Consider the following 22,781-nt stretch of genomic DNA (forward strand, 5'->3'; position numbering starts at 1 on the left):
GGACTCGAGGCTGGTCGGGGACGAGTCCCAGACAATAGGAGAGAGGACTATCGGGACGCAAAAGCGCGATCCGATTCTTATCGGGATGGTCCGGAAGTGTAGCGATCATCATCGGGAAGGAAGATGCAGGACCTTGGGGGCGCTGGCCTCGCCGGACCTCCAAGGACCTCGAAAGGACGAAGGCGGACGAGGGGGTCCCGGGGCGCATTTCTCGCACATCACGATCTGCAGGTGGAGCTCAAAATATATCTCGTTAATTGAACATAAACGAGAATTTGGAATGATTTCCTTTTTCGTGAAAAACTAAAATTCTTCGCGTCCCCAGGAGACCGAACGAGTTCCCAACCGGCGACGGTCGGCTTAAAAGGATCCAACGTATCGGAGGACTCGGCAAGAACGTTCAAAGAGCAATCTGCAGGAAACGGGAGGTCGATTACGCGAAAAACGACATCGAGATTATTCACTCGCAAGTGCCGGAAACGGATGGCTACGTTACGGAACTGACGTGGTTCGAAAATGACACGTGTGACCCGGAGTGCAAGGACAAATCGCCTCGAGGATACGACTGGACCAAGATTCCTTGTCCGGATTACCCATTGCCTTCTCTAAGATGTAAAGCCAGAACGACTCCCTGTCAAAGTTTGCGCAACTCGAAAGGCAGAAGTCAAAGAGAGAGCACAAGGGATAAAAGGTACCGGTGAAATTTCAAAGGAAAGTCTTGGCCGAATCGTCCCAGGGGACTTAAATCTAAATACTTGTCCAGATGCGGCGTTCGTACACCCTTATTTCAATCTTTTCTATTAACGTCTTGAAAATTCATCATTTCCCCCGCTTCCATGATTAAGTATAAGGAAACGGAAGGAAAATCGCAGTCCTTTGTACGAGAGATATCTCCGTTACGGTAAGTTACAACGGTACTCCACCTCTCGTCAAGTATTATCTAAATTATACTTCTTATTAAATCAAACGATGTGAAATTATATTATCTCTGTAATAATGCCTGGTTTTTATCATGGCCACGTCAACAAAACCGATTGTGAATTACACTTTAAAAGTCCTATCTTATTCTAATAAATTCAGTTGTCACTTTTGTATGAACATGTGTGTATATATATATTACAAAATTATACTTAGTTAAAGTATCGTTCCCTGCGCTAAGTCAATTAAAAACTTAGATAGCTCTTTTGGCTAGTTTCATTATGTTTCTACGCGAAACATTTGGATCGTACCTTGTTGTATATACATGTATATATACAAGAAATAAGTATTTTATACCAACTAAATTACATATGATAATAAAAACGTATCCGAATAAGATTAACAGCTTCTGTATTAGGACTTAGTCCTAGTAACCTAAAGTACAGGACAAGTTCTGTGTGTTTCGTTAGCAGCCCAGGAAATACCATTTAAAAATCGTTTTGGATTGACTGTACAATTACTATTGATTTTATGATTAAACAAGAATCATAATTAAAATTATTGCACAGAAATTCATGAGTTGACAGGGTCCTTTTTACTGTACATTGTTAGGCGTTACGTACTGCGTGAAAATTTTTTTCTAGTCGATCGATAACAAATTCTTGAATGCAATCTTACCGTCAAACTAGCGAAGCCAATCGTCATGTAACTGTACACTCTTCTCTGTTCAAAGTAAACAGTGGCAATATTCAGGAAATGTAGCAAGCACGATACGGTACAAACTGTCCTCTTGCTTGCTGAAACATTCATTAGGTTGTAACCTCTGCGCTACACAAATTGCTCCGTACTGTTGGCACTGAGGTCAAGAAGTCGCCATGCCGATTTTGGATTCAGTTCCGTTGGATCACGACACAAAACCCAAACGTAATTAACGCGCATCACTTTGTCTGGATCACCTTCGACTACTTTGTTTTTCGAATCTCTGACACACATTATTTGCTGCGACTGGAAATTAATGATAAGGACCGGGCCTTGCTCCATCACCTTTCCCATTACCAGATCTACGTTATCAATATCTAGAACATAATAGATCATTAATTGTCATATCGAAGAACGTCAAAGATATTATTTAATACACAAGGCATACATAAAAATGTTAATACCTAGTATTTTACTATCTAAATGGTATCCTAGTTTTTCTGCTTGTTTTAAAGGCTGTGCTATCAAGTTGAATGGAGCTTCGTGGCACCAATCTTTCAGAATTTCAAGATCTCCTCTGACCATCGCTTCCAGGATATTTGGAATAATGTCCGTTTCACAGTCTCTTAGAAATTTAACTTTATCGAAACTTGGATCGAGTTTACAGATCTCTGTCAAAGTTTCTGAAAGTTCAGTCTTTTGGAACAAGCCCCCCATGATATCGGAAACTTTGTCCGTAAGAATTCTAGATGCACGAATTACAGGATTGTCTGATTCATCGTACTTTATCTTCCAATCCAGAACTTTATTCACGTATGGATTATTATCCTTGTTAAGAAAAATGTAAAAAATAATTATGAAATGCATTTTAAGATGGCACATATAAATCAATAAAAAGAATAGGAACTACCTTAAAATTTTCCCACGACTGGTAAAATTTTGAGTCCTTATGCAGTTCGACACCTGTTGCTTCAAAATTTGCTTCCACTGGCCTATCATCCTGTGTTTCCAATACTTCTTTCCTTTTACGTAATTTTTTTAATGGTACATAAACTCTTCCTGTTTAATAATAAGAAAATTAATATTTATATATTAATTGTCTTGGCATGCCGATTACTTACAAAATTAACGTACCTTGGATACCTTGGTGATCTAATTCTTTGCGTACAGCTTCAGCAGTCTGTGTTATTGTTTGAAAAGCACCCGTTTTCCCAAGTGCTTGACTTTTCTCTGAAATGGTTTCAGCTGCTTCTTTTGCTGACTTCGAGAGTTCCTCACCAAATTGCCCAGCTTTTTTACCTAGCTCTGTTTTGCCTGCCTCTTCTAATACTCCTTGAACCTACACATTCAAAAATTGATACATTAATTGAAGTTATATTTTCCGAAACATAATGTAAAACATCCTTTATAATTTAAAAGTACCTTTTCTTTGATAGTGTCAAGTTTCTCTTTAATTACTTCAGAACTTCTGCTGGCTTCGGATTCAACGGTTTGGAACTTTTGCCTTGCAGAACGTAAAGCATCTGACTGTTCAAGCTTTGCTGCTTCTTCCCGAAATTTCTTTAACGACTCTTTCATTTCTTTATTTTTCTGAAGATCTTGCTTAATATTCTCTAGAAATTTTGAAAAGAAACCTGGACGCCGTGATGCATTCGAATAGAGTCGAGCCTAAAATTTGTATGTAATTACATTACGAGATCTATTGTGCCTTAATAAAATTAATTGTAAGAAATTTTACCTGTACTTCCGATATGTGCGATTGATTTAATAAAGCTAAAGACTTAGTATGTAGTAATTCTCTAGAAGGAGGAATAATTCGACTACACGACTGTGTCGTGTGCGTTACTCCTGAACGACTCATCCTATATGATGTAATGTTCTGAAACTAAATAACAAACATAATTAACAAATGAATATTTCATAGAATATCATTAATATAACCGATACAAAGCTGCACAAAAAAATTCGAAACTCCTATTATATGTTAAAAACAATTAATTCTCATAGAAATGATGATTTTGCTGAATCATGTATTAGAAGTGGTTTATAAAAAAGAGATGAAAATACACAACAACTGCAGTTCTTCTAAAATTCATGAGAAATAGTCACTTCTCATGTTCTCGATCGAATAAACATCATATATGAAATTAATCGGAAAGACCTAACCTGAAATTAGATGTTCGAAAAGCCGATATGAGAAAACAATTGTATGAATGACCCTTCTACCAAGTGCAAATAAACGTACATTATCACTTGTATCATATTCCGTCAATGCACATCGAAGCATTCGTTAATGAACATGAATATTTACCATTTTACAAAACATTTATTTTAACCTCTTCGTAAAACTTGAATACGCGAACACCCATTCGAAGCCATGCAAGCTATTCGGTTCTATTTCTATACGGGTATCTGTATGGGCATCTGTCGGGTATCTGCATAGGCATCTGTATCTGTATTTGTGTGGATTTCGGCCCGAAATGGACAGGACCAGTGCCATGGTTTTTGTTCTAACGAGTAAGTAAGATAGGTTGCGAATTTCACAACTGCTGAAGCAGGCTCCAAATTGCATACGGATATATCATGAATTCCTTCCGCGTGAAGGCAGCACAAGTTAAAACAACTTTACGAGGAACTTCTGACTGATTTCTCATTTCTACGAACATCCAAATTCATCGGTCTGGTTATCTGTCCATAAATGCACATAAATGGGAATGGAAATGGCACGGACTGACGTTTCTGTAGCGGATAAAAGCAAGCATGTGTAGCAGGTAAAAATAATTGGCGAAGAATTTAAGTACGTGGTGAAATCTGAGATTCTTAAAAAATTGAAGAGAATTTATTAAGAAACATAAAATCATGTCGGACCCGGAGCTTGAAGCTATCCGTCAACAACGCTTAGCACAGCTGCAGACCCAGTACAAGGTTAATTTGACTTCATATATTTATCATATAAAATAAGTACATCGAAGTTACTTGAACATTCGATGTTAAACTATATATCTTTATTTATAATTTACTTCTTAAAAGCGACGACTGCATTTAATTTTATGTTAAGTAATAAGTGATCAATTAAAAAATTCAATGATAGAGGTTATGGTCTTTTCATAAAATTCTTTCCATAATTTATAATACGAATGATAATCGCACCAGTGCTACATCGATAACTTTTCCAATTAAGGGTGAAGATGGAGGCAATCAACAAGCCATGGAACAGAAGAGGCAGCAAATGGTGGATATGAGAAATTCTATTCTGTCACAAGTACTGGATCAATCAGCAAGAGCAAGACGTAAGGCATACCATTTTTCCATACACAGTAGTTCACCTATAAATAATTTTTTTTTTTTTTACAGTGAACACACTTTCTTTGGGTAAGCCAGAAAAGGGAAAAATGGTCGAGGATTTGCTGTTAAATATGGCGCAACGTGGTCAACTTCCTGGTAAACTTGGGGAAAAGGAACTTATTGGTTTACTAGAATCTGTCAGTCAACAAACTCAGAAGAAAACAACCGTTAAGGTTGGTATAAACATGTACTAAGGAGTACAATTAGTGTAGCAAAGTTAAAATAATTTTACCTATCGCTAAAACAAACCATTAGTTTGACAGACGTAGAGCAGCTCTGGATTCGGATGAAGATGACTTATAGCAAATACATGCATCACATGGCTTTAAATTCAGTGTTTTTCGCTCTCGCCATGATCATACAGCGAGCAGGCAAGAATACTTTTCTTTAAATATAATTAAGTACATCTTTTTTATTTGAGACTATAATAAAAAGAATTATACATGAATTTCAAACATTATTCAACATGTGTTGAATTATCTATTTCAGGTAATTGAAATTTCTGAGGGAATAACTTTTTCAATGAATTTAAAAAATAACTGGTATTAATTGGAAACAACTACACAATGAAAAGGCATATATAATATACCAATACTCAGCAATAGTGAGACAATTCTTAGAAATTTATGCCATTCCTATGTTTATAATCACATAACACAAATTATTCTAAAATCATGTATAATTCACCTGTAGGAATTGAAGCACATTTTTATTTTAATTAAATACTAATTAATATTCATAATACCATGTGTAATATATACATAGGTTCTTAGCTACTCGTATAGCAATCTATTTTTTCCTAAGTTTTTCAAGCAAAGGTTACTTGAAACATTTAGTATTGTCTTGTGTAAATTCCATTTATCTATGATGAAGTTCATTCATCTATGTTTTTAAAATATGAAAAACAGTTTTTACCACATTTCTTGAACAGATGTCGGCATTAGTTAAGTCCTTTAAAATTGATTCGTCTGGCATAATGTTTTCACAACGTTATATCAATCTCGCAAAATTAGATATTCATACATAACACGAAGGTTGCAAATCCAACCGGTATGGTGTGTCCCCGTTACACATATTTTCCACTTAGTCTTTCTTCATGTGATTTCCATTAGTATATTCTGTGGACAAATGATGTTCACAATATTTAATGCAACAAAATAAAAAGTTGTAATAAGTGTAGACTGGCGATGCAATACCTTCTTCGTCATCGTCTGCATCTAAAATATCAGGGCAGCAAATTCCATAACATATTAAGGATAAAAACCCAGCCGGTAGGCCAAAAAGGACCATCGTTAATATAGGATTTCCCTTCCACATTAAAAATAATGTTGTCTTTGTTTCGAACCAAGACCTGTAGATACGAACTAACCAACCATTTCCGCCATATTTCTGCAAAAGTATCCGAATTATTAATTTATAACCGTGATCGCACATCTTCAAATTTATTAGGATTTTTCTTTACCGGGGCGCTTTCATTACGGATTTGCTCTAGGAACATTTCTATTACGTGGGGAGTGAGTTTTCCTGGTTCGTCCTCGGGAATATGATGATGACTAGTGGATGTATTGATGACGATCAAGCTCGGTAAAGGCACGACCGTCGTCGCTATACTATTGACTAGATCAGGGCTGGCTATCCAGCCAAACTGGAAATGACTGAAAACGATTAGAGTAATTATTTAATTGACATGACACGATAGACTGTTTGTACGAGACAATAACGAAAAATACACTTACTCGTGATACTTTTCTCGTTTCTTTTTAATAACGGATTCTACCATATCTTTAAATTCTGTCATATCAGGTGAGATTTCTTCCAATTGATTTTCTTCCACCACAGCCAAGACTAGATTTTTATTTGTTAAGAAAAGCTGGTTTATATTTCCGCGAGTCACCTTTGGGAATGTTGGAAAACGTTCCGCATTCACCCATTTGTACAGGGTTATATTCAGTGTTTCTATATCGGTTATATCGTGGCCTGTAATCGAACATTGCCAAATTGTCATTATTACTGTGATTTATTCTTTAAAATCACATAGTGCTTTACCTGTGAAATTATAGTGTAGATTTTCCTTGTATACAAATAGCGTCGGAGTATTTTCTACAGGTACGTGTTTATCCGTCACCTTCACATGCGATCGATAGAAAAATGCATGTGGTTGGAACAGTTCGGCAGTCTTGTGATACAACTCCTAGGAATATTAAAATTCAGCAAGCATTTAAATTAATAACATTTTTATTTAGCTTACCCATAATGGTCCGGATGTTTCTCCTACATACAAAAAGTACAAATCACGATCTCTTTTTAAAATTTCAAAGCTTTGTGTTTTTGTTATCTCTTGCACCGGTGGTCCGGTCAATCTTAAAGCAAATTTGACTATTTCGTCTCTTGTCCTGTCGCCATTGTAAACAAATTCCTGATCTCCTTTCAGACTGCCAGTAAATTCATAACGTTTGTCAAAAGTTACGCATACAGCTGGAAGGGTGAGAAAAATCATACTTACAACAAAATCGTTGGAAACCCTTTGACTTCTAATGTTCGCGCTACATTTGTGAACCTTGTGCAGTCAACTCGCCCAACGCGAACAGATGTCGCGTATAGCCGTTGCGCTACGTGTCCCCAGATTGGCTCTAACCTCTTGCAATGAGCACACCACGGTGCATACATCTAAACAAGGATCATGATTTATTGTTTTCAACGGATATAAGCCTGTAACAACATTCCCATAATATAAAGTTACCATAACTAGCCATTGCCCTTCTTTACGAATGTCAAGGAACCTGCAAGAAAATAAAATAGTCGTAAAACCTATATCGCCGATTAAAGTTTAACGAATACCGAAGCTTTAGAAACAAAGTAAAAGTTAATTCTAAAACGCTTAGACTCATTCTTAACTCTTACCTGTCATTAAGCTCGAGGACGCGAGAAGCAGCGGTGTTAGGAAAAAATGCTGAAAAAGCTAAGTAATGATTCAATCGGACATCAAGATGTGAGTACGACTCGTTCAAACAATAAATACAACCTCCCAAAATAACACCAATCTTAGTAAATGAATACATTAATCACTAATTACGCCAATGATTAAATTTATTAACATTTCCTGTACAGTACTCGTTTCTACGAAATGTCACGTTTAAAAAGCGCGTCTGTTCGGACGGCGATGGATTATCGATCGCGGAGGGTCACGAGGTTATGTTGGTCAAATCTCGGCGCGCCTCATCCCGTGGTACTTTTCAGAAATTCTATGAAATCTCTTGGAAATACGCTACGTAAAGCCGAAGATAGAGGTTATTTGTGAACAGGAGTACTTACTCAATATACAGAGAGTCGGGAAAAACGCGAATCGTACCGGAAAAAGCATCCCGCTTTGACGGGGCTTACGCCGCCCACGCGTTCGACGGTTTATCCTCGATTTACCAGAACATTATCGCTTCGAGATACGCGGAAAGCGTCAATTTGGAGTCTCTCGCATTTCGATATCCGTTTGCGCGTTTCGCGCACTCCGCGCACTTTCCCTTCGTCTCTATAGTTACGTTCAACACCGCCCAACCCAGACTGGATGACAGGTGCGGTTATGATCGGTTACGGAATGTTACACGTGCACTGGTATGCCACCAGGTGGCATGGATAGTCTTTACGTCACGGATCTAAGAGGGAAGAGAGGTGGCAGGTATCGCTGCGCAACCTGAAACTCCCCTCAAAACTTAGATCCTGTTAAGTGGTCCACCTACCGCGGAAAGGAGCACAAATGGACAGGCAAAAAATTCAGGAATTCAGAAATTTGACAGAGAATAAGTTACTAAAAGTTAAGAATATTAATGGTATATACACAGGCGGTCATGAATGGCTTCCTCGTGTATATGGTGCTGCCTGGTGGTGGCAACGTGAACGTAACGTAAAAAACGAGCTCGAGAACTAATGTACATACTTGCGGTACTTGATGTATAATAAACTGTAAAATAATTAATGTAATAAAGCAACTTATTGAACAATAACAATGAGTACGTTTAATTAGACGAGCATGTCTGACAAACCGTCTGATCGTCTATTCCTGATCCTTGAAAATCACTCATAGATCTAAGGCACGAAACTCGGTGCCACCTCCTCGGTTATCCTATGTTCCTGTCGACGTTTTCGTTGTCGGATTCTCTCATGTCAACGATATAGGTTCCCGCGCTATCCGGAGTACTCCCGTCGCTTTCTTCGGCGTCGGGCATGGCGATGCGGACCTCCTCCGAATTCTTTTGATCCTCTAGAGCAGGAGAACCGGGGCAATGGACCTGAAGGTCGACGATGACTTCGCCATCCCTTGAATCCGTATGGAAACGTTCCGTCGAGGATTCGAGGGATGACTCGCGTTCTCCGGAACCGGAGAACTCGAAAGCGCTGCCCCCCGTCTGTACTTTTTCGTAGACCACCTCCTCGGGTTGTCCTTTCTCGTCCTTAAAATCGCTCGTTGACCCTCGGGGTCTGGACCTTGATCCTTGCCTCTCGTATCTCCCAAAATCTCTTTCCAATCTTCCTTTTTCGCTTCCTTTCGAGGTCCTTCTTCGACGTCTCTCCCTCTTACTCAGCTTCGGCCGAGAGGGTCTCTCCCGATCTCCGGACGCTCCTCTTCGGTCATTCCTGGAACTCGAGAACTCCGCCTCTTCTTCACTTTCCCTGGAGTTCCTCGACGTCTCTCGTTCGCTCGCCAGACCTTGCCTCGAACTCGAGGAGTCCAAGTCCTGGCCGTCCCTGCCGGATTCTATGCTTCTCCTCGTCCTTCTTGACTTTCGGAATCTCGGTCTGTCCTCTAATTCCGGAGGAACTCGAAACGCACCGCTGAGATCCTCGGGTCGCAGTCGGCGCTTCGGGGTCTCCACGGAGCTGCTCGACAGGATCTTATCGATCTTCTGGATGATATCTCGCAGTCTGTCGGTGCTCCTGGAGCCGAGGTTCCTCTCGGAGGTGGACAAATTAAAAGCGCTCTCGCGCCTCTCCTTGTCGAGGCGAGGCAGGGGAACCGGGACTCTCCCCGGCGGGCCGATCGATCCCAGAGAATCCTGGGTGGTATCCGCCTTAATCAGTAATTTCAAACCAACGGACTCTCCGGTTGAGTTTTTGCTGAATTTCAGGAGCTTTGCTCCGGCTGGTCGCCCGAAGACGGAGACCGCTATCAGGTGGTCGTAGGGATGATAGTCCACGCAGGTGACCGGTTCGCAACTATCGCCCAGGGTAAACTTGGCGAGGTGCTTTCCAGTCTCCACGTTCCAGACGTTGAGGACACCGTCTTCGCCACCGCAAAAGACGAGGCCCCCGCAAGGCGACACTCGAGCTGCCGTTTGGATCCTGCAAGTCGGAAGAGCCAGGATAAATTAAAAAGAAATATTAGGCCGACGGAGAGAAGAGGAACGCGAAGAGCGCAGGGACCTTCGATTGTTCAAGCCCTCGTATCTGCGAAGAACGACTCCAGTGGCGAGGTCCAGCATCCGAAGTTCGCTGTTCCTGGAGTGGACCAATAGTCTGGATCCTAGAGGATGCAGAACTATCGTGTTGATCGCCACGCCTTCGAGTTCCTTGATCCTTATCCGCCTGGAGATTTGCCACCGATGCCACGGCTTGCCTGGGGCTCTCTTTTGCGACCACAGGACGATAGCTCCTGCGCTGTCGGCGGTCAACAACTCGCCGGTTTTCTGGAAGACCAAAGAATTCACGAAGCCCTCGTGTCCTTCGAGCTCTTGGACCAGCTCGTAGGATTCGTAATCCTCGCTCCTGGCCCAGATCCTTGCGGTCCTGTCGTAGCATCCAGTCGCTACGACGGACGGGTCTTCAGGGTCGAACTTTCCGCAGTACACGTACGAAGGGTGCGGCAACATCTGGGGGAGAGTCGCGAACGCGTTAGTTTGGTACGAGGAATACTCAGGAAGAAGCGCAGTTACACCTGCACGTGCTGCACGATCTTGTCGTGGACGTCCCAAATGCGAGCTGTCCGATCGGAAGACACCGACAACAGATAGGTGTCGTTTTTGGACCAGTTTAACGAGTACACAAAATGTTTGTGTCCGGAAAATCTGGCGTGGATCTTCTCCTCGTCGACCTGAAATTCGATACGGCATTAGACGTCCTATAATTAGTGTTCATCGGTTTCCTGCATTTTTTCTAGAATTACCTGGTAAACCGAAACGGGGTAGTCGTACTCTTCGGCGTTGACGCAGGCCAGGTATTTCCCGTCGTTGCCGAAGGCAACGTAAAAGCACCCATTCTCGCAGATCTCGGTTTCGAAGAGGACCTCGTTGGGTATCTTGCAAGATTGAGCCGCCAGTCGAGACCACTCCGGAAGTCGAAGAGAATTTTCCAGTTTCGCGCTCTTTGAGCTGGCTGCACTTTTTGCCCTGGGCGGTCCATTTGGAGTGAATTCCTGGTAAAAAACTGGCTCGAGATGAGGAGGGTCGACGGACGTTACCGTCACGTAAATGCTGCCTGGGTATTTCTCTCTGACCCTGGATTTCCACCAGGAGTATACCTGTTTCGAATTGACGAATTGATTATGGAAATTATTAATCAAAATGAAAATAGACGCGGCTTTCTATCCGAGCTTTTATCCCAGACCTCGCACTTGTGTCTCCGTTGTTTTTTCAAGGATCTTCTTCGAGGCCTGTACAACTGCAGTCGGATTTTCTTGTCGACGTGCAGAATTCCGGAGGACCCCACCGGCGTCAGAAAGGCCCATGCTATCGCGAAGCTGTAGGCCTCCTCACCTTGAATTAATGATTCATCGATCAATATTTCAAACTGGGAAGAAATCGAAGGAAGTCTTCTCAACAACCGTGATTTGACTTACCGGAACTTTCACAGTCTGGATGTGCCTCTGCGAAGGACACCGAATCGACGATCTCGAAGAGGATCAGACCACGCTTCGATCCTGCTACTTGCAAAAGGTTTTTCAAGCGGTACTCGAAGACCAATTCCTCTTCCCAGAGAGGGAGCATGGACCGATTTTCCCTGAAGTCGAATTTCCCGGTGGCGATCGGTCTCACACCTCCGAGGCGTTCCCCGGTCGTGGTCTCCACGAGGTGGACCTTGACCATGGGATGTCGCGTGGTCGCGTAATCGGTTTCAAGGACATCGCTTCCGTGGACGATTACGGATACGAATTTCGAATCGCGATTTTCCCGTTCCTCGGATTTCCGCGAAGCTGGACTTCTCTTCCGTTCACGCGTCGGCGACGACGTAGACGTCGTTTTATCTCGAGGATTGCTCGAAATGCTTGAAACTCCCTTTTTCGATTTTTTCCTTGTAGCGTTTTCGAGTCTTCTCGGTCCCGAGGTCTTTTCCGTCATCTCGATGGAAGGCTCTCCACCGGAGGGGGTTTCCTTTCTTCCTCGCGAACGTCCTCGAGGGGGACGCTGTTTTTGCCTTGGAATTCTCTCGGACATTCCGTCCGACCTACCCGAATTAAGAGGTCTCCCTTCCGAGGAAGGCGAAGAAGATCCACTTCGTTGAGGAGTTCTTTTATTTCTGCCATGAATTCTTCCTTCTATAAAAGAGGTTTCCTTAACGTTTTCGAGTTCATTCTCCGTGGAGCTTTCTTCGAGGTCGAGTCTCGATGGAATTCGCTTTCTATCCCTCTCGCTGACAAAGAGGTCCTTGGTCTCGACTTCGCTTTGGGATTCTGACTCTGAAATCGCTTCCTGCGAACTGATCCTGGAGTCTCGCAAGTCTTGGATGTCTTCGAGATCCTGGATTCCTGAAATATCCCGTTCGGAACTCCGTTCGAGGATTTCTTCGTCGTCGGGATTTCCGGCGATGATCTTCATCTCGATTTTCGTGCTCTCTCGGTGGTCCGTCTCTACCGTAAGCATCTCTTCAGGGTCCGTTTCGAATGCCGCATTGTCCACGCCATCCGTGTCCTCTCTTTGCACCGCGTCGCGGGAATTCGCCAGGAGAAATTCTCGCAATGATTTTGGAGACTCCCCGCAGTCTCCAGCGGCCTCAAGGACGTGCTTGGAATTTTTACCGGAAGCATCGCCGGATTCATTTCCGGAGTTACTTCCTGGTAGGTGGAAGAGAGTCGCATCCTTGGTCCATCGTTTCCTTGGCGGCTTTCTTGGAGGCTGGGGACCTGGACGATCACCCGTTTTCGACAACGTCGATGCATCCGCTGAATCTGGACCAGAAACGACGAATCTTCGAGGTTTCGGCTTTGGCCTTGGCTGATCTCGACTTTCAGCGGCGTTTTTCATGTCGATGTTGAAAAGTGACGGATTTCTGGAAAAAATGTGTGCAAAGTCAGTACAAATTTTTACACTACAATTGGACTCATTTTTTTTTTTTTTTTTCTTCACCGTTACGATGTTATATTAACATTGCGAGCGCAGATATATTAAAATCGAATTGTTGGCCATTTCTATCGTACGGAATAAATTCTGCCACTCTTCGATTGTTTTGATGCAAGATGGCTACCGGTTTCCATGGTAACGACGCTTTCATAAAATCACGTTCACCCTAGCAGCCTATCACGTATTCTTACTTTTATCTATTTTCCGATAAAACGGTAGCAGAAGGCAAACCGAAATAATTTTATACAAGTTGAAATATTCAGAAAAAATTTTAATTCATCGAGAATTTACCCTAACGACGTCCCTCCGTTTCTACAAGTAATCCTTTCACGCACGGCAGATCCTTCCGTGATTCCGAACCAGGATTAGAGTTTCCACGGAAGAATGTTCGGGTAACGTTATTTATATAATTCAATTCGACTTTGTTTAAAGTATACTAAGGGAATACCAGGGTGGAACTGCGACGGTCGATCGATAAGCGGCGAACTAGGAGCAGGACGGAAATAGAGTTGCAGTCTGCCGCGAATGCATTCGGGTGAGGGAACAGTCAACAGGTGTTCAAGGCAAGGTCACCACCTGTTCGTCCCCGTCGTCACATTTTTCCCGTGAAGGTTGGCCTCATGTCCGTAAGAGTAGAAAATACTCCGGGATACATTTTTTAGAGTAATAACGATACATCAGACTAGAGTAGAAAGAAAAAAAAAAAAAATTCAAGTAATCTAGATTTCTCGGTTTCCGGTCCACGTTGCATTCTGCGGCTCGTTATTGTTCACCTCCGAATTCTCGAGAGACATTCTCCTGGTGATCTCCTGTAGATGAGCGGACTATGAGACGAACCTCAAAAAGTAATGAAAAATGAAGATTTGCTCGCTGTACACCTACCTCGTGGACAGCGGTCTCATAATCTTGTTCATATTGCTCCACGAGAGGATCCAGTTTAGGGTTACAGTTCCGAAGATCGGCTCTAGCTTGATCCGATTCCGCTCCACCAGCGGTTGCTGCATCGGAAGGTCGCACCGCCTTCATTTTGAGCCTAATTTCTCGGTTTTTAGCCTCGATCACCTTCTCGCGACGAGTCTCCCTATCGAGAAGCTGAGGAATAAAATAACGATAAGGATAACGGAGATCTGAAAAATATGTAGAGAGCTCCCGTCGACCTTTTCACTTACCGCAGTGAAAAGAAATTTGTCGGAGCGTTGGTTGGCCACAAATGCTTCCGAGAACTCGAGCATGTACGTAGTCCCGTTCTTACTCGCAACTGCGATCAGCTGTCCATGTTCGTGAGATCTTACGTACGTAAGGGGATCATCGCAAACCTGTAGCAACGATTAAAAGTCATAAAAAGAACCTTCAAAGTGTTACTTGTCTCTTACCTTGACGCTAAGAATCGGGGAGTCCTGCTGAACGAGGAAGTCCCACGCGTCGAGACTTCCGTCAGCTTTGGAGACGTAGAAGACGGAATAACGCGTTGCGCTCCACGAGCCTCCCGTTGGGGCGTCTCTGTGACCGCTAAAATTATTTTAATAGGTGCAAATAATTTAAACGGGCACGTACGTATGCACGAAAATAATAGAAACAAAACGAGGGGTTGTCAACTAACGGGGTCCAAGCTATGCAGGACTCCCTGCACTCGTCCGACCAGATCCTGACCGTCCAGTCCCCGACCGTGAAGAAGTTCTTCACGAAAGTCGGATTCCTCTCGATAGCTACCACCGGTCCATGCTGTGCTCGAAACCTGACCGCCATCTGTTCCCCGGGTGTCTTGCCTTTGCGATTTCCAGAGACGACGATTCCTGAAAGCATCGCGTCTTTATAAGAATTGTCAACGACGACGAATGGCCATTATTTAGATGGACCGCTTACGGTACCATTTTCAAGGCCACACAGAAAACGAGACCCCATGGTGGGCTCGAAGTGAAGAGAGGAAATCCCGGTCGCCCTGGCGACGTCCTGCTCTTCGGGCTTCACCAGGTCCATGACCAAGGTCTCGGTAGGCGACTTCATCTTCCGGGTGTCCCACCACTTGATCTGACCATCCTTGGAGGCGCTGAACAATTCCGTTCCGGTTTTGGCATTTATCCAGAGCACCTTGTTGCACGGGTCCCTGTGGCTGGTCTCGAGAGGGGTCCTTTCGATGGGAAGAGCACCCCGTCTCACGTCCCAGAGAGCCACCTGGCCGGACATCAGTCCGCTGACCAGGGAGTTCCCATCTTTAGGGTTGTACTCGGTCGCCAGAGCCGGACAGAGTGGTCGCAGCGTAACGAAAGGATTGTTCGGGCTCTCTTTGACCCACGAACAAACGATCGAATTAATAAATTGATCCGGGTTCCCGTTCTTCGGGTCCTCTTACCTACGTCCCAAATGTAGGACACGGGGCTGCAATTGATTGGCCTCTCGAAGTCCGTGTGGCAGTAGCTCACTGCCAGTCTAACTCCTTGGTCCGGGGACCAGGAAAGATGAGTAACCGGTCTTTTGATCGGCACCAAGTCTCGATAAACGTTCACCGTTCTGCAAGATCTGCGCTGAACGAGCGAAGCTGGGGCACTGTCGGTGAAATAATGCTCGTATATGTCGGAGGCATTGTTCTGCAGGATCGTGTGTTCCATTGGCTTGAACGAAAGATCGATGCGTTAAAATACTCCCCTTTTTTACAGTCAGGGATTAAGGGAAAATAAATAACATCGTAAAGGATTCAGCAAGCTCGAAGCAACGAGTTAAAAAATGTACAGGCATCAGGTGTTGCATCGTATGGACGAATAATTCATCCTTCTCGATCTTCCTGCGATATCGGACGGTCTGTTCCTGGTCGTGCGGGTTTATGTCCTTTGGCCAGCCACCTTCGACGTGATGCATTCCATCTTCTTCGTAGGTTGCCGTTGCTGTATTATTCTAGAAATTAACGATTATTTCTATCTTCTTTCACGGATTCGGACGAGCATCGGTTTCGTTTCAAAATTCTCTTTCAATTTTCCTGCGCCAATACGAATGCAATAGTATTTGCAACAAACGCTGAATTTATTATACAATCAAGGAGATATATTATAAATATCGTTTAATCATCCGTCGAGTCCGATGAATAAAGAGAGCATCGAGGTAGGCGGAAAGAGAGATACTCACCGTGTGCAAACCGTACAACTTGCTTAATTGGGTACCTTCGGTGATGGGATCTATTCTTTTAAAATGTTCAGCCTGAGCCGCAGCTTCCGAGAGCATATTTACGTCAATCGAATCGTAATTGGAAAAGTTACAGCGTTTTCCAAATTTTGACCTAGGCTTCGTGTATTCGTACCGTGGCTCCTCCATCTTGCCTCGTATTGTATTCGAAAGTAAATCGCACGGGTTACCTCTTTACTATCCTTACACTATTTCCTATTCTAACCCAGTGTCCGATAACAAAGGGGAATAGAAGAGCGGGTATAATAATTGCTTGTTAAATCGATGAAAAGGACCTCGCTCTCTCTCTCTCTCTCCATGGAAACGCATCGGTAACCTCGAATCTTCGATATACTTAGAAACTACAAGATCGTTCATTTGGTAATCACTTAAGGACTCTCTTAAATTCAGAATCTAAAGTATTCGCAAGTTCGAAATTTCCTAAACCGTCTTTTCGCTCCGATTCACTCATCGGTTCTGACAAGAACGGGAACTCTCGGATTGATCGGCTGGGAAATCACAACGATCATTTTATACGCTTCCGCATACTCGCGGGTTTTGGGATCGAGACGCATTTTTATCTGGGGTATCACGTCTCCTATCAACAAGTCGATCAAATCCTTTCGATAACAGGTTCTCTGCAATCGTTGCATAGTTTCGCAGGAAGCCAATAGTTCGTCCTTTGTGAAATACGGTATACAAAGGTTTCGACTGGTTCCTGAAATTTCTTTAAGCAAATTCAAAACTCTCAAACTCAAGTTAATAAGGAATATTATTTAATAAATAAAAATCTACCGTTTAGAGTTACCTTTCAATACCGAGAAACAAGAGTCATTCCAAATCTCCCTGGGTACCCAGTTTGAGTCTTTGAGGAATTCGAGGAATCCTGTGGTACCCTTTGATTCTTTCAAGTCACGTACACGAAACTGCCTCACATTAAACATCTTGTATGCAGAATCCAGATTCATGTATTCCGCTTTCCACTCCTTGCGACGAGAATGATCGCCCTCTTGTTTGTACGTTTCGCTGAATAATGACACACTCCTTTCGACAAGATCCGTTATGTCCCCCGAAGATTCCCTCAACTGGTTTCGTTCAGCAGTATTCTGAAATATGAAAAATGGTTTGCAATAAGAGCGGAAGTTTAAGATTAAAATCGTTGTTACTTGAGTGGAAGTAAAGACTTTGCAGGGCACAATTTCCTACCATTTTATCGAATGCTCGCAGAAAGCTATCAACGGCATTTTTGTTCTTAGACTTTGTGGGAGATTTTCCCTCCTTCGAGTAATCGTGATAGACTTTCAGAAGTCCTAATAGATCTGGATGAACTCCGTACTTGTCGAGTCCTTCAACTGCGTCTACTGTCGTGACGACGGTGGTGGTCTCGTTTGGAGTGTCACTTTGGTGTGGGCAATCGCTTCCGTGCAAACTATCATTTTCCAGAGAAATTTTCTTTATCAACTTCTCCAACTCTGTAGAGGACGCCGCGTTAGGGCTCGTAGGCGTCAACTTTCCATAGCTGGCAGATTGACTCGCCTGGTAGAAAAAATTACAGATATGCACGGATTCGCAAATAAATTGTTCATGATCTAATCTAATATAAAATAAAGTTTCAGCAGTTTTCTTTACTTTTGTGCGAGCATGATTCTTCCTTGGCGGTAAGCTTCCCTTCGCTGCACTTTTAAGCGATGCCGAAGGAACCGGAGCATAGATGCTCCGTACATCGGGCTGCCGCAGCTTCCTTTTTTCCTTGGAAACGGTAGCAGCCAATTTCTCCCTGAGCTGTTGAGCTCGAAGCACCGCTTTGCTAATCCCAGAAGAGATTTCTTCTATCGAAGAGAGCTCCGCTTTGGCTTTATCCTAAAATTATACCGCATTGCCTGTACCATGATAAATACTTTCTCCATGTAACTACCTAATCCGCTCACCTCGAGACAGGTGCAAGAGATGGAAATATTTTTTGGAACGATCGTCTCTACCGGCCACGGCTTCAAAGCAAATCGAGCTTCTTCGCATTCGGCCAGTAAAGCCTTTTTGGCGCGCTCGGTCGATATCAGAGTCCGTTCGGCAAAATCATTAAGAGCCGACAGATCCAGAACGTTTTCGGCCTTTTCGGTTACCCCAGCAGGGTCAGCCTTCGTAAGAAAATAACAGGGATTAGAATCGATTTAAGGATCGCTCAGAAATGAGGGTCTTATGATCTACATCGCTCGATGCTCAAATTGTTAACCTCTCGTTCGCTAGCGAGAGCAACATCGGGTGCGAAACATTTCGCGTATCTCTCGAGTTAATCGGTTTTTTCTTTTCAACTGCAGATTTAGATACCGTCAACATCGCCGATAAGTAAATCTGGTTACCCCAGCGAGAAGAAAACGATGAACGCGCGCATTCGTCTCGGCAGGGGAATGAATCGCAAGTCGAAAACGTAGAATATAATATTTCATATATTAAGAATAATATATAATAAAGACTTAGAGATAAAAATTCTTCCTCTTTTTCGTATTTGTTATCAACACCTACTCCACCTCTAACTCCGTATTATATGTCAGTCAGTTTAAACTAGGCATTCCTGTGACTTTTAGTCTAAATGCCTCGTGAATAACAACCCTTTCTTTTTATTAATCCTTTTAAATGCCGTCGATGGAATTACACAATCGAGCTACGCGATCGTGGCCGGACTGCGGAAAACCCTTTTTCCATTAGCCTCTCGATTAGTCGGGATTGAATACACATCTTAAGTGTTGCGACGCTAATCGTTAAAAAAAAAGAAAGAAGGAAGTTCAGTTTCATTATAAAAATAAAAGGAACACGAGGACTACGGAGAACCTCGGAGGGTCTCTTGGTGCGCGTTCCATTTCGAAAATAAAAAGACACATGTCTAAATCCGGGACGAGCGATAACGATAACTTCGTTTGTGGAGTATAACGAATCGTTGAGTCCTGATTTGCTAGTTTTCAATTAAGGTTCAGTGGTTCGCTCTTTTCAGAGTACGACCAACTTTCGGTCTGCGTTAAACGAGCGGCTGGTTTTCACGAACCTAAATAGAATGCGATCACTTGGTACGAAAATTCTTGAGTATGTGTTTCACTGACTCACGAAATAAATCCAGTTCGGGTTCTTCCATGGCAAGAACGTCTCGAATATTGCAATTGAACTCCTAAATGTTAATTGTACGACGCGACATGTAAATTTATAAGGATAAAAAAAAAAACGTTGGGAAAGGCAGAACGCTTTGCTCTTCGAAAGTGTCACCGACTCCACGCAAATAGAAGCAAAAGGGAAAGCGGAAACGTATATGAAAATGGAAGTGAAAATGGAAATGGAAACGGACACGTTTCGGAAGCTGGACGGTCGGCAAAGGATGTTCACTGCACCGATGTTCGGAAGAATTCGAGTGATGAAATCAACGTTAACCGCGAGAACGACGCGTTTACAGTTCGTCCTTTCTCGGCACGTCGTCGTCTTCATCCTCTTCTTGGGCCTACAATGGAACCGATAAAAGAAAAATGTTAATAACTTTGTGAATTTAACTCAATGGTTTTAACCGAAGTCAAATATTAATTTAAAGGTAATACCGACCTCCTCAGGGGCTTGTCCGTACGCACCGTTCGTTTCGATAAATTTAGATAAACCTTCTAATGTTCTCTCACCGATGTAGTTAACGGCCTGTTACAAATTATACAATTGGCAATAATGAGAATCAACGTATCAAAGTTGTAACCCGATTAAACCATGAAACCAGAATTAGAACTTACTTCATTCGTTTCTTTCTTGTATAATACAATCGTCGGGAAGTTCTCTATCTTAATGTCTTCGAGCTCATTAGCAGTGGCATCCATCTTTGCAATGATTATCGATTCGTTGTCCTTGTACTTTTCACCGAGCTAAGAGCGAAAAGTTTAGTAAGTAAATGATAAGAGTTAAACGATCGAACGGTAATGGCAGCAGGCAAAAAGTTATTTACCGATTCATAAATAGGAGCTAGCATTTCACAGTGGCCACACCATGGTGCATAGAATTCTACTAGTACGTCCTTTTCTTTATCGAAAGCAACTTCATGGAAATTGGTGCCGACGAGAACCGTAACAGGGGTTTTGTTCCAGTCCTCGGGCAGATCTTGAGTTAGCATGTGCCTCTTGAGCTTCCCTTCTACGAAGCCAGTGACGAATTCCAAAACGCTTTCGGCAGACAGTTCCGGATTCTCGGGTTTGTACTTGGCCATGTCCTGTTCCAATTGAATTATTCGCATGGCAGGAGCGTCGTCCTTCTTAATGCCAAAGAAATCCAAAATGCGCTCATGGTCATCGTTGTCAGAATTGATGGTGACAAAAAGTATCTACGAATAAATGTAAAGATGTTATTCTTATTTCTACTATTTTTCTATAAATATACAATATAACAATAAACAGATACGTCATTTTATTCGCAATAGTCTTACCTCGTCACGGAATTTCTTAGCTGGTTCACTGAGATTGGATAAGTATTTATCGTAATGCCCAGCAGTTTTGCTAAGGAAGAATAATAAATGACTTTTTATTTCCCCACTAAAGATCTTCTGAGCGGTATCTTGACCGAACTCGACAAGTATAGGTAGAGATTGAACGGCAATAAAGCTCTTCAAATTCTTAATGGACAGCTCTTTGTCGAATACACTTTTGCCATCGTCAAACTAAAACATCAATATAATAAATTAGTTCTCACGATATTTTTGGTCGGTGATGAACCGAGGTAAAGAAGTTTACCTTTTTGAATAGTACTATCTTTCCGTCGGTTGTCTCATACTCTGCAAATACATCTTCGCTGTTGGTAAGACCAAATTTATGGTCGTCAATGGTACTGGCAGTTTCCAAGAAAACTTTGGCACCTTCCGATTCCAAATCCTGCCGTACAAGGAGACATGTTTTGCCTAAATATAAATATTCAAACAATTCGACCATAACGGTCCCAACAAATGTTTCACCCAGTCTTTGTCATGTGCTATGAGCTATTCAAAACGAGAGAAGCAGCGGGAAGTTTTATTCTCAACGTATACAAGGGAAGAGGACATCTTTTACAAGAGGGTACTAAAGGAGCTTCGATCGATCTTCGGCCGGGCACGTCACGAAATCATTACTTTCATCGGAGCTTTCGGCTCTTGACCGGGCATCCTTAACAAAAAATGACCCGATAACTCGATATAGGAATGCCATGGATCGCATCCATCGACCGTTCATGCCGTTTCCTTGAATTACCATATCAAAGCGGCGTAAAATTTGACAAACGCGTGCATACGTTTCTAAAAATGGCCTATCCTTACTTTGAAGAAACCAACGACGGCCACGTCGTTCCCTTCGATGAATGCTTTGGCTTCTTCGACGGAAGGTAAGTCTTTGGCGGCTGGGCCCGTCTTCCTCACGAGCCAATCCACGATTTCCTCGGCTTTTCGACCACCGCCGTACTCGCGAACGGCACCGCTGCGATAGAACTTTAGAGTGGGGTATCCTTTAACTCCGTGTTTCTCCGCCAACTCGGTTTCCAAGGTAGCGTCGACCTTAGCCAGCTTGATGTTGGAACCCATCTCGTGCAACTCCTTCGCAGCCTTGGCATACTCCGGAGCTAGAGCCTTGCAATGTCCGCACCATGGAGCATCTGTGGGCAAAACCGATCGCTCGTGAAAAACCGGTCTCCACCCGCGAGATAAATTCCGACTTGTTGCTCAGAGCCGTCAAGGTCAAGGGCGATCACGCCGGAGGTAAACCGTTACGCGTAGAGACCGATCGATGCGAGGCAGTCCTGGTACTTACAGAACTCAATGAGGACAAATTCGTGCTCGGCCAGGGTCTTCTCGAAATTATCCTTCGTCATGATGATAACGTGATCGTCGGCATCGTCGGCGAATACGGCAGCCAGAAAGGCCCCCGCGACCACAAGGTTCACCAATGCCAGGAGCTTCATCTTTCCTCGGTATCCTCTCCTCGTAGTCTCGTCGAGATCGCGAATACTCGCGCAGATTTGGTCGCCAACGGGAACTGCGAGGAAGCCGCACGAACGAAACGACGATCGAGCGGCAACGAAGACGCGTTCGAAATCGACGTGCGCTGTACCTTCGACTGGTTTCGGAACGGTCGCGGTGTCGGACGAGTTCGGCGTCGGCAGGCGCGCGCACGCGGCAGGAAGTGCGAGAATATCTACGCGTGGAGTGCGAGCAACGACCGACGCGACCGGCGTATGGATCCTCCTCGCGAGCGTTCACCGACTTTCCGGACGATCGAGGCCGGTGGACGCGGTCGAACGCGTGGCACGCGTCGGTCGTGGTGGACGCTGATTGGCCGTCGACGCTAGACGTGTCTCTAGTTGGTGGATCCG

The 22,781-nt window shown here is 43.4% G+C and overlaps 7 protein-coding genes across 10 annotated transcripts; 1 reads left to right on the forward strand and 6 right to left on the reverse strand.

Annotated features, from left to right (window-relative positions):
* Positions 1 to 991: 991 nt before the first annotated feature.
* On the reverse strand, positions 992 to 4,066 carry LOC105696565 (mitochondrial import inner membrane translocase subunit TIM44). Its single transcript, XM_012419134.2, has 7 exons — positions 3,929 to 4,066; positions 3,356 to 3,502; positions 3,040 to 3,285; positions 2,752 to 2,956; positions 2,528 to 2,676; positions 2,082 to 2,445; positions 992 to 1,994 (listed from the first exon to the last, which is right to left on the reverse strand). Exons 1-7 carry the CDS (start codon positions 3,941 to 3,943, stop codon positions 1,747 to 1,749), a joined length of 1,374 nt encoding a protein of 457 aa, XP_012274557.1. The 5' UTR covers positions 3,944 to 4,066; the 3' UTR covers positions 992 to 1,746.
* Positions 4,067 to 4,300: 234 nt separating this feature from the next.
* Positions 4,301 to 6,566, forward strand: LOC105696470 (programmed cell death protein 5). Of its 2 annotated transcripts, none has more exons than XM_023434445.1 (5): positions 4,301 to 4,542; positions 4,799 to 4,907; positions 4,972 to 5,135; positions 5,218 to 5,333; positions 6,455 to 6,566. In XM_023434445.1, exons 1-4 carry the CDS (start codon positions 4,477 to 4,479, stop codon positions 5,263 to 5,265), a joined length of 387 nt encoding a protein of 128 aa, XP_023290213.1. In that variant the 5' UTR covers positions 4,301 to 4,476; the 3' UTR covers positions 5,266 to 5,333; positions 6,455 to 6,566. The 2 variants fall into 2 exon arrangements, with proteins under 2 accessions (XP_023290213.1, XP_012274374.1); XM_012418951.1 differs by lacking the exon at positions 6,455 to 6,566 and adding an exon at positions 5,452 to 5,704.
* LOC105696467 (protein disulfide-isomerase TMX3) lies at positions 5,811 to 8,924 on the reverse strand. 3 transcript variants are annotated; one of them, XM_012418944.2, is made up of 10 exons: positions 8,275 to 8,924; positions 7,864 to 7,912; positions 7,703 to 7,742; positions 7,466 to 7,629; positions 7,211 to 7,394; positions 7,009 to 7,153; positions 6,699 to 6,939; positions 6,425 to 6,617; positions 6,159 to 6,351; positions 5,811 to 6,080 (listed from the first exon to the last, which is right to left on the reverse strand). In XM_012418944.2, the coding sequence occupies exons 1-10, from the start codon at positions 8,321 to 8,323 to the stop codon at positions 6,046 to 6,048; spliced, it is 1,293 nt and encodes a 430-aa protein (XP_012274367.1). In that variant the 5' UTR covers positions 8,324 to 8,924; the 3' UTR covers positions 5,811 to 6,045. The 3 variants fall into 3 exon arrangements, with proteins under 3 accessions (XP_012274367.1, XP_012274366.1, XP_012274365.1); XM_012418943.2 differs by having other exon boundaries at positions 7,864 to 7,921; XM_012418942.2 differs by having other exon boundaries at positions 7,864 to 8,924.
* Positions 8,755 to 13,206, reverse strand: LOC105696463 (jouberin). Its single transcript, XM_012418939.1, has 6 exons — positions 11,786 to 13,206; positions 11,554 to 11,702; positions 11,114 to 11,467; positions 10,886 to 11,041; positions 10,375 to 10,820; positions 8,755 to 10,293 (listed from the first exon to the last, which is right to left on the reverse strand). The coding sequence occupies exons 1-6, from the start codon at positions 13,185 to 13,187 to the stop codon at positions 9,072 to 9,074; spliced, it is 3,729 nt and encodes a 1,242-aa protein (XP_012274362.1). The 5' UTR covers positions 13,188 to 13,206; the 3' UTR covers positions 8,755 to 9,071.
* On the reverse strand, positions 13,194 to 16,622 carry LOC105696471 (dynein intermediate chain 3, ciliary). The gene is made up of 10 exons (XM_012418952.2): positions 16,401 to 16,622; positions 16,011 to 16,172; positions 15,634 to 15,892; positions 15,152 to 15,565; positions 14,884 to 15,076; positions 14,657 to 14,792; positions 14,453 to 14,599; positions 14,166 to 14,375; positions 13,575 to 14,092; positions 13,194 to 13,212 (listed from the first exon to the last, which is right to left on the reverse strand). The coding sequence occupies exons 1-9, from the start codon at positions 16,584 to 16,586 to the stop codon at positions 14,003 to 14,005; spliced, it is 1,797 nt and encodes a 598-aa protein (XP_012274375.1). The 5' UTR covers positions 16,587 to 16,622; the 3' UTR covers positions 13,194 to 13,212; positions 13,575 to 14,002.
* Positions 16,623 to 16,874: 252 nt separating this feature from the next.
* LOC105696358 lies at positions 16,875 to 18,580 on the reverse strand (the record flags this gene model as incomplete). Its single annotated transcript, XM_012418774.2, has 5 exons — positions 16,875 to 17,163; positions 17,245 to 17,542; positions 17,643 to 17,972; positions 18,066 to 18,296; positions 18,365 to 18,580. Coding segments are annotated over 5 exons (1,338 nt in total), but the record flags the coding sequence as incomplete, so codon positions are not given.
* Positions 18,581 to 18,862: 282 nt separating this feature from the next.
* LOC105696465 (protein disulfide-isomerase) lies at positions 18,863 to 22,739 on the reverse strand. Its single transcript, XM_012418941.2, has 8 exons — positions 22,220 to 22,739; positions 21,733 to 22,064; positions 21,179 to 21,316; positions 20,875 to 21,105; positions 20,401 to 20,772; positions 20,192 to 20,320; positions 20,016 to 20,102; positions 18,863 to 19,917 (listed from the first exon to the last, which is right to left on the reverse strand). The coding sequence occupies exons 1-8, from the start codon at positions 22,368 to 22,370 to the stop codon at positions 19,867 to 19,869; spliced, it is 1,491 nt and encodes a 496-aa protein (XP_012274364.1). The 5' UTR covers positions 22,371 to 22,739; the 3' UTR covers positions 18,863 to 19,866.
* Between the last annotated feature and the right edge of the window lie 42 nt (positions 22,740 to 22,781).

This window comes from Orussus abietinus, unplaced genomic scaffold (assembly GCF_000612105.2).
Source record: "Orussus abietinus isolate OABI.00-Male unplaced genomic scaffold, Oabi_2.0 scaffold15, whole genome shotgun sequence".
Taxonomy (NCBI): domain Eukaryota; kingdom Metazoa; phylum Arthropoda; class Insecta; order Hymenoptera; family Orussidae; genus Orussus; species Orussus abietinus.